We start from the raw sequence: 12,710 nt of genomic DNA, 5'->3' as shown, positions 1-12,710 counted from the left end.
GGTCGTGTCGTGTCGTCCCTCCTGTGTCCTTTTCTCGGGTTCCAAATTTTTTCCTCATCTCACGTAAATTTTGGGGAAATTTTTCCTCACTTCACCTGAACCTCATTTTAAAACTATTTTCCTCAACTCACTATTTTTCTGAAAAAAGTTCACATCACCTCAGTCTTCTTCCTAAAGTATTTTCCTTTGTTGCACCTCAACCTTGTAAAATATATGATGAAAGATGGAAGTCACTGAAAAGGTTAGCCAGCTGTAGGACTTGAACCCACATCTTCTGGACTACCGGTCCACGTCTCTTGCAAAATATTTTCACCTCATCTCAACCTACATTTTTTGCTTCGTCTCAGCTTAACCTGTTTCCGTAAAAAGATTTCACTTCACAATAGCTATTTCTGCTAAGAGTGGGTTCGTGTAGGTAGTGTGGTCATAGTTCTATTCCTAACAAAAAGTTACAAGTACCCACTATTAAGATCCATTATGCCTTGCTTGGATCGTCCTTTTTTCATCAAGTACCCACTACATGTACAATCAGTAAAAATTGGACGTTGGGTAGTTTGGTGGAGAAGCTGCACAAACCGAGCAATTTTTAGCAGTTTGTTTTTCATGCTGACAAGCAGGAATTGCTTCAAACAAGTATCACTCAAGTGAGAACGAAAATGTAGCTTCGAAGGTAGTTTTCAGGATGGTGCGCAGCTACACTTCTAATTTACTTGTACGTTTTGCATTTTTGTCTGTTATGACCTTATATTAGTGCTCAATATTATTTAAATAGTATATGTATTCATTTGCACCCAGAGTTTGGGGACCTTCTCTTGAAAGACCTTTGTTCTGAAGCCATCAGGTAGGCAAGCATTACAGGCTACTAGCGACTTATGTTTTGACTTACTAATAACTTATATTTTAACTCATTACTACTTCATTTTAAATTACTTTATGGTGACACAAACCTCTTGTGCCTTTTCACCTAACTTAATTGCTGCTACCTGGTTACTAAAAGCTTAGTGGGCCAATTTTTTTTATTCAGTGTTAGCGCCATGAAGCAGCATGGCTATCAGATGCATACAGATGTGGACAGATGGTGAGAGGACAGCAGGAAGGAGTGGGGAAAAAGGGGGTTTAGTATACGTCCTGGGCTGACTTCTCGGGGAACTGTGCCGACACTCATCTGAAAAATCTTCGATTTCCCAGGGAAAACTTCAGACGGCACAGCCGGTGGCGGGATTCGAACCCACCACCTCCCATCTTCAGCACGACCTCGGCCATCACCTATAGGAGCGGGACGCCTTAACCCGCTTGGCTGTGCCGCTGGTATGGGGGGAGGGTCAACTCATGGGAATAGGGAATGTGTGCCAGTATGTGTGCATACTGCACTAAAAGTGTGTGTAGCTGCCTACATTTCTCACATCAGTCTCTGGTAAGGTCATTGGCTGTCATGTACTATTGTTCCAAATAATATGTGGAACACATCTGGTTACACACTAGTTTAGGTTGATTGCAATCGAAACACATCAAGCAGATAAACTATATTGACTTGTTCATATATATGACACATTATGTATATGACTCAACTGACAAGTTCAACTGTGTTGAAATCTAAACTAAATACATACATAGAGCACACAAAGCTATATTCATGTGTTTGACTCAAGTGAAAGTCTGAAACTCATAGGATTACAGCAGCCTCATTTTAGTGCAGATCGCTTGTGCTCACAGTACAACGCATTTCTGCTACTTCGGCAATAGACAAACGGCTCTCCATGCCCTCTTGAGCGATCCTGCTATTGAAAATAGCCATTCCACATCTCCAAACATTGCAGGCAATGCAAGAAAGCATTTTCCCCCTCCTCTCCTCCATCTCCACTTTGGAAAATTTTCCTCACATCACATCACCTCACCTCAACCTCCTTCTCGAAACATTTTTCTCACCTCACCCTCAATCCTCCTTTTGGGAATTTTTCCTCACCTCAATTCACTATTTGGGGAGATTTCCTCACCTCACCTCAGTGTGTGAGGTGAGGTGTGCTCCAATCCCCTATCCTCACCGTCATTTGCCCTTGTGAGGTGCCCACCTCTGGTGAAGAATATGTGATATTTTGCTATGCACTTATTTAATGGATGCTTTATTTATGTACTGTTATGTTGTGCTCACTCCCTGTTACGTGGTACTTGCACAGCAGGCCCTTAACACATGCACTTAACATATAAACATTAAATAAACAGCACAAATGCTGGTACTGGCTACTGCTGTGCAAGGTCTCTTTCTGGAAGACCATCAGGCACCGTCTCCTTTCCAAGGAGTGCCCACACATGAGATGACAAAATGCAAGGTGGAAACAGGGGGCATGTCCGTGTAGGTCCATTCACTGCATTGTGTTTGCATGACACCTTTGGGTATGACACTTGAGGCTTCGAGACAGGTTGAACTGTGCGGGACACAACTTGCACCTGAAGGGCTTCTCTCCCGTGTGAACTGCCATGTGGCTCCTGAGCTGTGTGGGCCATACAAAGGCTGAAGAACAGTGTTCACACTTGAATGGCCTCTCACCCGTGTGTTTTCGCCTGTGACCTCTGAGACCCGTGGAGCTGCTGAACTGAGCAGGGCAAAACTCACATTTGTACATCTTCTGTCCAGTGTGTGAAGCACTGTGTCTTTTGAGTCTGTTGGGATACATAAATGCTGCCTGACAGAGCTCACACTTGTATGGCTTCTCCCCCGTGTGTTCTCCCATGTGATACTTAAGCATCGTAGGTGTGCGGAACACTGCAGAACAGAGTTCACATTTGAACGGCTTTTCTTTTGTGTGTGTTCGTATGTGATATTTCAGGCCTGAGGCTGTATTAAATTGTGCAGGACAGAGCTTGCACTGGTGCGGCTTCACTCCGGTGTGGGTGTACCTGTGCCACTTCAAGTGTTGTGACTGATAAAATGCAGCAGAACAGAGCTCACACTTGAATGGCTTCTCTCCTGTGTGTGTCAGCTTGTGGCTTTTCAGACGTCTAGGAGACTTAAAGGCAGCAGAACAGTGGTCACATTGGAATGGCTTCTCTCCTCTGTGCATCAGCATGTGACGTTTAAGATGTCCAGCTTCACTAAATGCACAGGGACATAGTTCACACTTGTATGGTCTCTCCCACGCGTGCACTGCCACGATCCCGTTCAGGCTTCCAGACTGGGGGAGAGCTGCAGGGCGCAGGATCAACTGGTATGACTTCTCCCCCACGTGTCTCGTCATGTGTACCTTGAGGTTCTCAAATGTGGTGAATGCAGAAGAACAGAGCTTGCACTTGAACGGCATGTCTCCTGTGTGGGCTACCATGTGGCGTTTCAAGCTGTCGGGCTCGCCGAATGTAGCAGAACACGTGCCACACTTGTAAGTCTCCTCTCTGGCATGAATCAGCAAGTGGCATCTGGGATTTCTAGACTGAGTGAATGCACAGAATTTACACTTGGATAAAGTCTCTCTGGTGCCTGGTTCCACATGACCCTGTACAAGCTGTCCATTTTGCGTGCCGGAGTCTAAACCTGAGAAGTTTTTGGGTGCATTCGTATTATCAAGGGCGGTTCCCATTGATGCTGATACTGAAATGAGAAGGAAACATTTAACTATGGACATTATTTTACCATTGGATAAGACCAACTTGAGTTGTCAGGGTGACTACCAAAACGCAGCCTTCAAATTCCCAGACTTTTCCATGTTTTCGCTGACTATTTCAAGTGAATCCCCTGTCCAAACCAAATGGCAAATTGGGGCTTGCTCATGCATTTTGATCCCGATCGCTCATAAAACATATCACTTATTGAATAATACAGATCACTTATTGAATTCAAACACACAGAATAGAAATACATGTTTCTCCTAACTGTGTCCGAGAACTATGTTTTTTTTTCCCGGAAGTACGGAGACCTCGTACTGTGTAACATTTATGACCCTTGTCTTTCTTACAGTGACAGCTGTAATTCGCATTTGCTGAGATACACTACTGAAGAACAAAAAGACTGCCAAACTTTCAAATTCTCACACAGTTCTCGATGTACAACCGTAAAATAAAAAAGTATGCAACACGTTGCTTGACAGTAATTTCTGGTGCTGTCCTGTGTGGCCATCTCGAGGTACTCAGCGAAGGCTGTAAGGGAACAAATTTTCTTATGCAGGGAACCCCTGCAGCATATCTCTGTTATTGTCATGGTATATACCAGACAAGCTGATTTCATGAAGGATAAGACTGCAGCACCCTCCTTTGGAGTCAAAGTTGATTCTTTATCACTGCTACAACTGAAAGAGGGTTTCCAGAGGCAGAAAACTAAAGCCAAATTTGGTTGTCTATGTTACCAAAACAGAAAGCCATCTGCTATGTCAAATTACCTTTGTCACTGCAATAAATGTGCTTCAGCTCTAAAAGTGTTCCTATATACATATTACTTTTCAAGAAGCACAACATACTGCCAGAAAGTAAATAGCGGTTCAGTTGCAGCTGCCGTGCTCTCATTTTATGATGTTTCATTGGCAATCTTGTGTTCTATATATAGTTTATCCATATTTAAGAATGCCATCGCTCACCATTTTAAGTAAATTATCTAGAAGGTGTTATCAAAAAGTGAGTGAATACAGATATTGCTCATTTTGCCTCCATGCATGGTAGTGTGCCCTGGTCACACAAAACTGATGGGCCCCAGTTTGACTTGACGTTGTGGCTGTTTGCACTATTACTACCCTTGAGATCATGACATCAGTTATGAAGTTCTGATGCATGGTTTTGCCCTATTTTACCTATTTACAGCAGAACATTGATTATAAGAATCTCTCACCACAAATGAAGGTACATGTCTGAAATTTGTAGAATCAGAAACAGAGCAAAAGCAACCAAAACGAAAGGAAATGCACACTTTCTCTTTATTTCCCTTCTATATGTGGTCAAAGTTTGTTTTCAGAATGTAGATAAGGCTGTCTACTAAACTGTAGCCTTCAAATTCCCTGACTTTTCCAGGTTTTCACTGACTATATCAAGCGAATCCCTGACAAAAACAAAAGGGAACTTAGTGTATGCTGCTACGTTTTGATACGGATCCCCAATAAAGCATCATTTATTGAGAAATTAGTAAGATAGCCCTACTTTTTTGCCTCTGAGCATGTCATATTGGTGAACTGCTACTCGCGGCAACATTGCTGTGGCGTGGCCACTCAACCACTCATCGGCACACGTGATTCACTGGGCATCATGACAGCATTTTTCTGTGATTTTCCCTGATTTCAGCTGCCTTTTTGGCAAATTCCCTGACAATCCTCTGACTTTTCCAGTTGTATCAAAATTCCCTGCTAATTCCCTGTATTTCCAGGTTTCCCAGGTTGGTAGACACCCTGGTAGATCAGGGGAAACAGTCAGCATCCAGGTAGAGGCAATACAAAAGAGAACCAATAATGAACACTTCTTCTATAATGGACACTAGCTTTCATGCAGCAGACTATATTTCTTCAGTTGTAAAGGTACAACATATGATACATGAATGTATACAACATACAAGATAAACATGTGACATGAAAATGGTGAGAGTGAATGTCTGTATGAAGTGGGATAATGTCTGTATGACACTTCCTACAGGTCAACAGGTCCCCACCAGCCTGTCAAACGACAACAGGTGGAGAGCCCTTCCTCGGGTGATGCTGACAATCCACCAGACATGTTCCTGATAACACCATGGACACTGCGGTACCGGCCGCTCCCCAACAGACAGATGGGACAAAAGGCACCAACACTGCCACTTCTCTTCATTACCCCTTCACCAGTGTCACCTGCACGAAGAACCGAGCCGGTGGTATCCCCGTACTCTTTCGGCCAGCATCCAGTGACTGCTCCTTCTGGAAGGTCAATCCTAATGCGGTCGCTAGCGAGATACGCCTGCTAGCCCAACAACAGGTTATGTTACTGTTTCCACCGAGATGGTTCTCTCCTAGTCCCCGTCCAGTCTGAACAGCTGCCCGCAACCTTCTGTCAGCTAGGTGTTTAGCTTAGATCCCTGTGTAACCATCAGTACCTCAATCGTATGCCAGAAATATGGGCAAGATTTATGCTGTACCTAAGGAGTGCTTGGATGACGATCTTGTGCTCCACCAGAAAGACGCAGGCTGCAAGGTGACAGGTTCGGCATTCCATGACAGAAGATGGCGGTAATGTGTCCATCCTGTTACGCCACCTCATCCTAACTTTTCAACCCACAAGCCCTCTTCCACACCGAATTACGATTTCAGACCTTCATCGTTCACAAATACATAGAAGGCACCATGCAGTGCTATAACTGTCAACGATTTGGCCATATTGCTCGAAATTGCCGAGGTGCTGCTAGGTGTGGCATACGCGCTGGGCTTCACCGCCGATCAGACTGGACCAATAAGAGAGTGCCAATGTGCGCTAATTGTAAATGCGGTCATACTGCATCGTTCTCTTTACGTCCCATGAAGACCGCCGACACAAAAGCACATCAAGATCTGATGCTACGACTTCCATCTGACACTTCCAGGGGCAGTAGTGCCACCGTCACATCTGGTAGAAATGAACACGACTTTCCTGCACTCCCACATCGGTCTGCACAAGGCGAACGAAGGTTGCAGAACTCCATCACAGCCAAGCCCATCAGAAGCAGCCATCAAACACCCCCTGGTCTATCAAGGCAGATTACACGCACTTACGCTGGTGTGACAGATCCTGCAGGCATGAGAAGACAGTTACCACCATTACCCACCAAAGCTGTGCCTTCTCTGACACTCTTCTCTGCGGTACTCGCGGCACTCAAAGAAATTGTCTCTGCGTTTCCTGGTGCATCGCCACTGCACGAGGTTAAAGCGCTTTTGGCATTGGAGGCGTTACCTTTATTTCAGCAAGATGGAATTGCATAGCAAGGCCATAGCGATGCAGTGGAATCCCTGCAGTCTATTTAACAAGCTCCCTGATTTGAAATCTCATCTTCACCAGTACAAGTTCCCTTTCATAGCTGTACACAAACATGGCATGGATGCTGCACGTCGCGTTAATGGATATACAATCTATCGATCTCATCAATCCTCTGAGAGCAGAACAGCATTATACATTCGTAATGACCTCGTTGCTTGACCCATAGGGTCAGTTTGTCATGATTATGTCAACTTCAAGATCCGCCTTGGGCACATGCTGTTAACTGTCGTCAGCGTCTATCTACGTCCCACGGTACAGGTTCCTCGAACGCTTATTCAATTCACCGGAATCCCCAACGCTCGTGCTGGGTGACTTCAATCCTCCTGATACCGACTGGGGAAGCCGTAGAACAGACAGACGGGAAAGGAGGTTGTTGGAAGCAATGGAGACTGCTCACGTGTGCCTACTTAACAACCGACAGCCAATTTATATGCGATCACCAATGTCACTCGATATCCTGGATCTTCCGTGGTGCTCAGCAGACATAATTCACCACCTGTCGTGCGCTACCGATATCGACACCCAAGGTAAAGACCACATTCCCCTGTATATTTTGCATGACAGACTCTCACCCACCATTGGGCTGATCACTTTCATGAACTGGAGACTCTTTCGTGCTGGCCTCCAAACATCTGTGCATATGCATGGATTGAGAGGTTACCCGTCAAAAAGAACTTGTTACAAGTTAAGTTACTGTGTGCAAAATGTAACTAAGTTAATAACGAAGTTCTTCAGCCTGAAGTGTAACTCGCAGTTACCGAGTTACTTAAAAAAAGAACAAGTTACTTCCAAGTTACTTCGGACACAAAATAGCATTACGCAGGTGCAGCGCGCGTGACCAGTTGAGTTAGACCTTGAGTTGCCTGCGGAGGAATGCAACACGCTTAGATCGTTTTTGTTTATGCCCAACAATAGACCTCTTCCTGTTTGTAAACAAATGACGTCATAGTGTTCGACAGCGCCAAAATTTGGTAGAATTGAATTACGCTCGAAGCTAGAAGTGAACAAGGTCGCGCCCCAAAGCCACAGTCTCGAGGGGATTACGATATGGTCCCTTAAAGGACGACGGAAACGAAAATAGACTGCAAAGCTATTTGCCTGATATTGCGATGTGTACCAAAACAATCCGGAATTCGACTTAGATTTGCGTATATTAGTTGAAACGCCGCCACAATCGCGATATAAAATTCGGCCGTGGAGCAATCTGAGCCCCTGGTAAGCGTCGCCGCACCGCCGTAGCAGACCACGGAAGTGACGCACGTTGGCTCTCCTGTTGCAGTTCCTGACTTTCATTTCGCTTAATTTCATTTGGTCTTTCGGCGTACGTCTAATTCCTGCTACGGGGAAAGAACGAAGACGAAGCAGCATGTATGAACCCATCTCTCATAGGATATATTGTCTTCAGACTTCCACGAGATCTCCGAATCAAACATCTTCAGAATTTGCCGTGTTTGTACCGTGCAGCCGCACATGGAGCGCGAGAGATATTTGACGTCACGCGCTCCTCAGATTTTCCCGCAATGCTTGGCGCGCTCCATGGGCGATCGTGTCGAGTGGGCGGCCCAGCGCTCTCGTAATCGTCAGAAATATGGCCATCCGCACAGCGTACTTGCAAAATACTAGTGGCACCATAATTTTACATAATATTTACACCTTGTTCGGTCCCCTTTTTGCAATGGACAAATTTTGTTTCCGTTGTCCTTTAAAGGGCGTGACCCTCGGTCCTACTTGTCTAATGGGAGACAGCGAACATGTGCCCATACGTGGAACCCAGCCCTCTCCTTCTGATTTGTTTCGGTTTCAGTCTGTCTACCAACGTCATGATGACGTTTCTTTGGTAGAGGTCTATTTGAACGCTTGCATCTTACTCCCTGTGGGCGCACAATGGTTCAGCTTCATTTCAATGGCAGCGGTTCTTACTTCCTGAATAAAATACTGTCATTGATTGAATATCACGTTTTATGGCAAAAAATGCCATGAAGGAACCGGAGAGAAAGCAAGAAAATATGTGGACGTGAGTGAAAAGCGAGTTAAAAGTAACTTGGAACTTAAGTTACTTTGGCAAAGTTACCTGAAAAAGGAACGAGTTCCTCTAAAAGTTACCACGGCGCAAAAGTACCGAGTTTAGTTACAGTAACGAGTTACAAGTAACGAGTTACTTGTAACGAGTTACCTCGAACTCTGCACATCGGTATGTCCCCAGAGGCCCTCGCACATGCCATTCGTTGCGCCACTCAGGACGCAGTGGTCCTGTCTAAAAGGGTAGCAGGTCACGTCGGTTATTCTCCAGTAATTAACTACCTTAGGGCATTACGTCGCCGAGCAGAGAGAACCGCTTGCCGAACTGGGCAACTTCCCGGCATTGTAGCACACTGCCGGGAACACGAAAACTTAAGAAAGAAGACCAGAAGTGTTGGCGTAAGTTTTGTCAACACCTTTCACCATTTGACCCTGCCACAAAGATCTGGAGGACAATTCGAGCTCTGAAGGATGCGACCCCACAAAAGAATCCTCTTCGTCTTCGGCAATCATTAAGGGCGTAGACAAAAACACGCTTGTGACAGATTTCTCCGTCGTCCTAACACCGGCAGCTGCCTCAACGAATGCAGTACACAGCAGTTTTGTCCAGAGCTTGACGACAGAAATTCATCGAGACTGGCCCTGACCACCAGAGGTTATGGACCACGACTTCACTCTAATCGACCTGAAGACAGCGCTGAAACTTGTGAATGTGCGATAATCCCCGGGACCCATGGAGGAAGGAAACACAAGGAGCGGCCCCTCCGACAGTTTTCTATCGGGACGAGCGTAGCCGGCCTCGCATTGCATTCTGGGATGCTCCTGTCTACCACGTGACCGCTCACGTGACCCTCCAGACAGCATGGCTCCAGCAAAGCAGACGACGTGAGCTGTAGTTGTGTCACAGTTCAGATGGCAGTATTACGTTGAACGCGTGCTTGCACTTTATTTCTGTGTGTTCGAATGTTTACTGTTCTATTAGAAGGCCAGTCACAGTGTGCAGAACGCAAAAGGAGTACGCGGGCCCGGAAACATCACATGTGGCAACGGTTACTTCCAACGTATGTACTTTTCTTGACTAAGTGGTTAAGAATGCGGTTTCATTAATCAGATTTGTACAACAACAGAAGATATGAAATGAATCTGCGGCAGAGTTTGAGGTCCCAAATGAACAATTCAAGATGACTCGAAGACACACGGGCGACTAAAGCAAGTTACCGTGTACTTACGAACAAAACGCGTTCCCGTGGAGCTGCCTTCAATTCAACGAGAGCCGCAGCCGGGTCAGGAACACATTACCATAAGTCGTTTCTACGACGGTGCTCACATTTTCACAATAAATTACTTCCAAGAAGGAAAATCATACGGAGAGCAGCGCGAGAAACAAAGCCTTGCAAAAGCGAAACTTTAGAGGGGATCACGTGGTGGACAGGAGGCAATGGCAATTTTGACTCGAGCGACCGCTCGAGGGCGGCTACGCTAGTCTGGAGACAGAGCCGTATATTAAAAGGGAGTCTGGCCATTGGGAGGAGTCACAAAAAGAGGCTCGACTTGTCAATCACAGTTTCGCTCCACTGATTGGTTTGCTCTTTATCAAGGGGGTTGCCATGACTCCTCACTGCCACCCAAAATGGCGACAAAAACAAACACAGTGAAGCGGGGATTTCGTGACAAAAAATTTTCACAGACTACTCTGATTTTACGCTGCAAATGTACATCCGCATATACGTTTCTTGGAAATCAGTTTCAACTGATGCTCATCCATCGATATCGAACCGAAAATAATACGTTTTGTCGCCGGTGGTGAACACGGCGATCACAACGAAATCATAACAAAAACGGCGCTGTGCTGTACAATCTTATATGTAATTGCTGGATTTCATGGATATAAACATTCTTGCCTCTTATATTCCAACAATTCATGTAGATTTGATTAAAAATCATACCGACAACAGAGTGTGTCCCAGCAGGTGGTTCTGCCGGCAGCTGTACAACGACGGAAGCAGACGACAATTCCCGACGTGCCTTACGCTCCCTAGGTGGCGCTCATCAAATTGGCACCAAAAATCCACCAATTTTGCAGATTGCGAGAGCTATCCATTTCAATCCCATCCAATCCACTTGCCACCCAAAATGGCGCTGCCCATGTTGGATAAGGGGGCAAATAGTGAGGATAGGCTGATTGATAGCGCCCCATATTTCAAGACTTCACTGGTCGGAAAGCTGAAAAAGTGGGCGGAGCTTCAGGTATAGGCATGACTCATTAATGGCCAGACTCTCTTTTAATATACGGCTCTGTCTGGAGGGAAGAGCCGCTCCTTGTGTTTCCTTCCTCCATGCCGGGACCAGATAAAATCACCTATGCCACACTGCAAAACCTTGACGGGTGGTCACTCCAAGCTCTCCTTCGTGTTTATAATACCGTATTTGCCCGAATGTAGGTTGACCCCCTTTTTCCCAAATCAGCTACTAAAAAGTAGGGGGTCGACTTACAATCCGGTCAACGCTCCTGCGGTGCCCTAAATTCCGGAGCACTTGGGGGAAAACCTGGGAGAATGCAGGGCCCATGTTCTGGATTACGTGGCATGCGTCATTTGAGCGGAGAAGGAGAACTGCGAAGCGAAACTGAACACAAGACGCTAAGCGACGCTACCGTGCACATCGTGGGGAAGGTTCGGCGTTCATTTCCTGCATCTTTCAAGCGGCGTGTAATCCTCTATGCCGAAGAGACGAACAACTGTGCTGCCAAACGGGAGTTCGGTGTCTCCGAACGAGTTGTGCGTCAGTGGCGAAAACAATGGGGTGCAATCTTCAACTGCGGCGCAACACGCCGTGGGTTCAGAGGACCAAGGACAGGACGTTACCCGACAGTTGAAGCAAAGTTGAAAACATTCATTGACGAAACGCGAGACAGGAAACTTTTGGTGAGCTGCGAGATGATCCAGATTGAAGCAAGACGCCTTGCCAACGAAGAAAACATTCTGGGCTCACAGTTCAAGGCAAGTCGTCACTGCGACGGAACAGGCTGGCCCTTCGTCGACGGACCACAATTGCCCAAAAGCTTCCTGAGGCGTATGAGGTGTTGGCGTTCCACCGCTATTTCCTGAAGCTCCGGGACCAACAAAACTACATGATCGGGCAAATCGGTAATGCTGACCAGACGCCAGTGTTTTTTGATATGACGAGCAACACTACGGTGGCAGCGAAAGGCAGCCGGGAAGTGAGCCTTCTCTCGGGAAACGAGAAGTTGCGTTTTACGGTTATGCTGTCGTGCCTTGCTGACGGCACAAAGCTCAGGCCGTACATCGTATTCAAACGGAAGAGGCTGCCAAAAGGTGAACAATTTCCAAAAGAAGTCATCGTTCGGGCGAACGAAAAAGGCTTCATGAACGAAGACATGGTTGCGGAATGGATTCGTCTTGTCTGGTGCCTGCGACCTGGAGCACTCTTGCGACCGAAGAACCTGCTCGTTCTTGACTCCTTTCGCGGACACATTACCGAAAAGGTGAAGGTGCTCCGTGACGCAGGTACAGACTTGCTTGTGATTCCCGGGGGACTCACTAGTCAACTGCAGCCGCTCGACGTGAGTGTCAATACGCCGTTTAAGAACCACGTGCGGCGCATGTACAATGAATGGTTGGCGCGCGATGATCACGTGCTTACTCCAGCCGGGAGGATCAAGAGGGCGTCACTCGCGGAAGTGTGCAAGTGGGTGTCGTCGGCGTGGGCAGCCTTGCCCCGGGACC

General features: G+C 46.4%; 1 protein-coding gene and 1 long non-coding RNA gene across 3 annotated transcripts in view; one reads left to right on the top strand and one right to left on the bottom strand.

The window, feature by feature from the left end:
* The first annotated feature begins 40 nt into the window (after positions 1 to 40).
* LOC135378624 (uncharacterized) lies at positions 41 to 1,317 on the top strand. The gene is made up of 3 exons (XR_010418506.1): positions 41 to 241; positions 796 to 841; positions 1,189 to 1,317. It is a non-coding gene; the product is annotated as an uncharacterized LOC135378624 (long non-coding RNA).
* Positions 1,318 to 2,099: 782 nt separating this feature from the next.
* The window catches only part of LOC135378623 (zinc finger protein 492-like), a 48,362-nt gene continuing 37,751 nt past the window's right edge, over positions 2,100 to 12,710 (bottom strand). For both annotated transcript variants that reach the window (XM_064611699.1, XM_064611700.1), the window contains exon 8: positions 2,100 to 3,580. In XM_064611699.1, coding sequence (XP_064467769.1) covers positions 2,361 to 3,580 — 1,220 coding nt within the window. In that variant the 3' untranslated portion in view covers positions 2,100 to 2,360. The remainder of the gene's footprint in view (positions 3,581 to 12,710) is intronic.

The sequence above is a fragment of the Ornithodoros turicata genome, chromosome 1, assembly GCF_037126465.1.
Source record: "Ornithodoros turicata isolate Travis chromosome 1, ASM3712646v1, whole genome shotgun sequence".
Taxonomy (NCBI): Eukaryota; Metazoa; Arthropoda; class Arachnida; order Ixodida; family Argasidae; genus Ornithodoros; species Ornithodoros turicata.
Note: the sequence above shows the minus strand (reverse complement) of the source record. Positions and strands in the feature narration are given on the sequence as shown.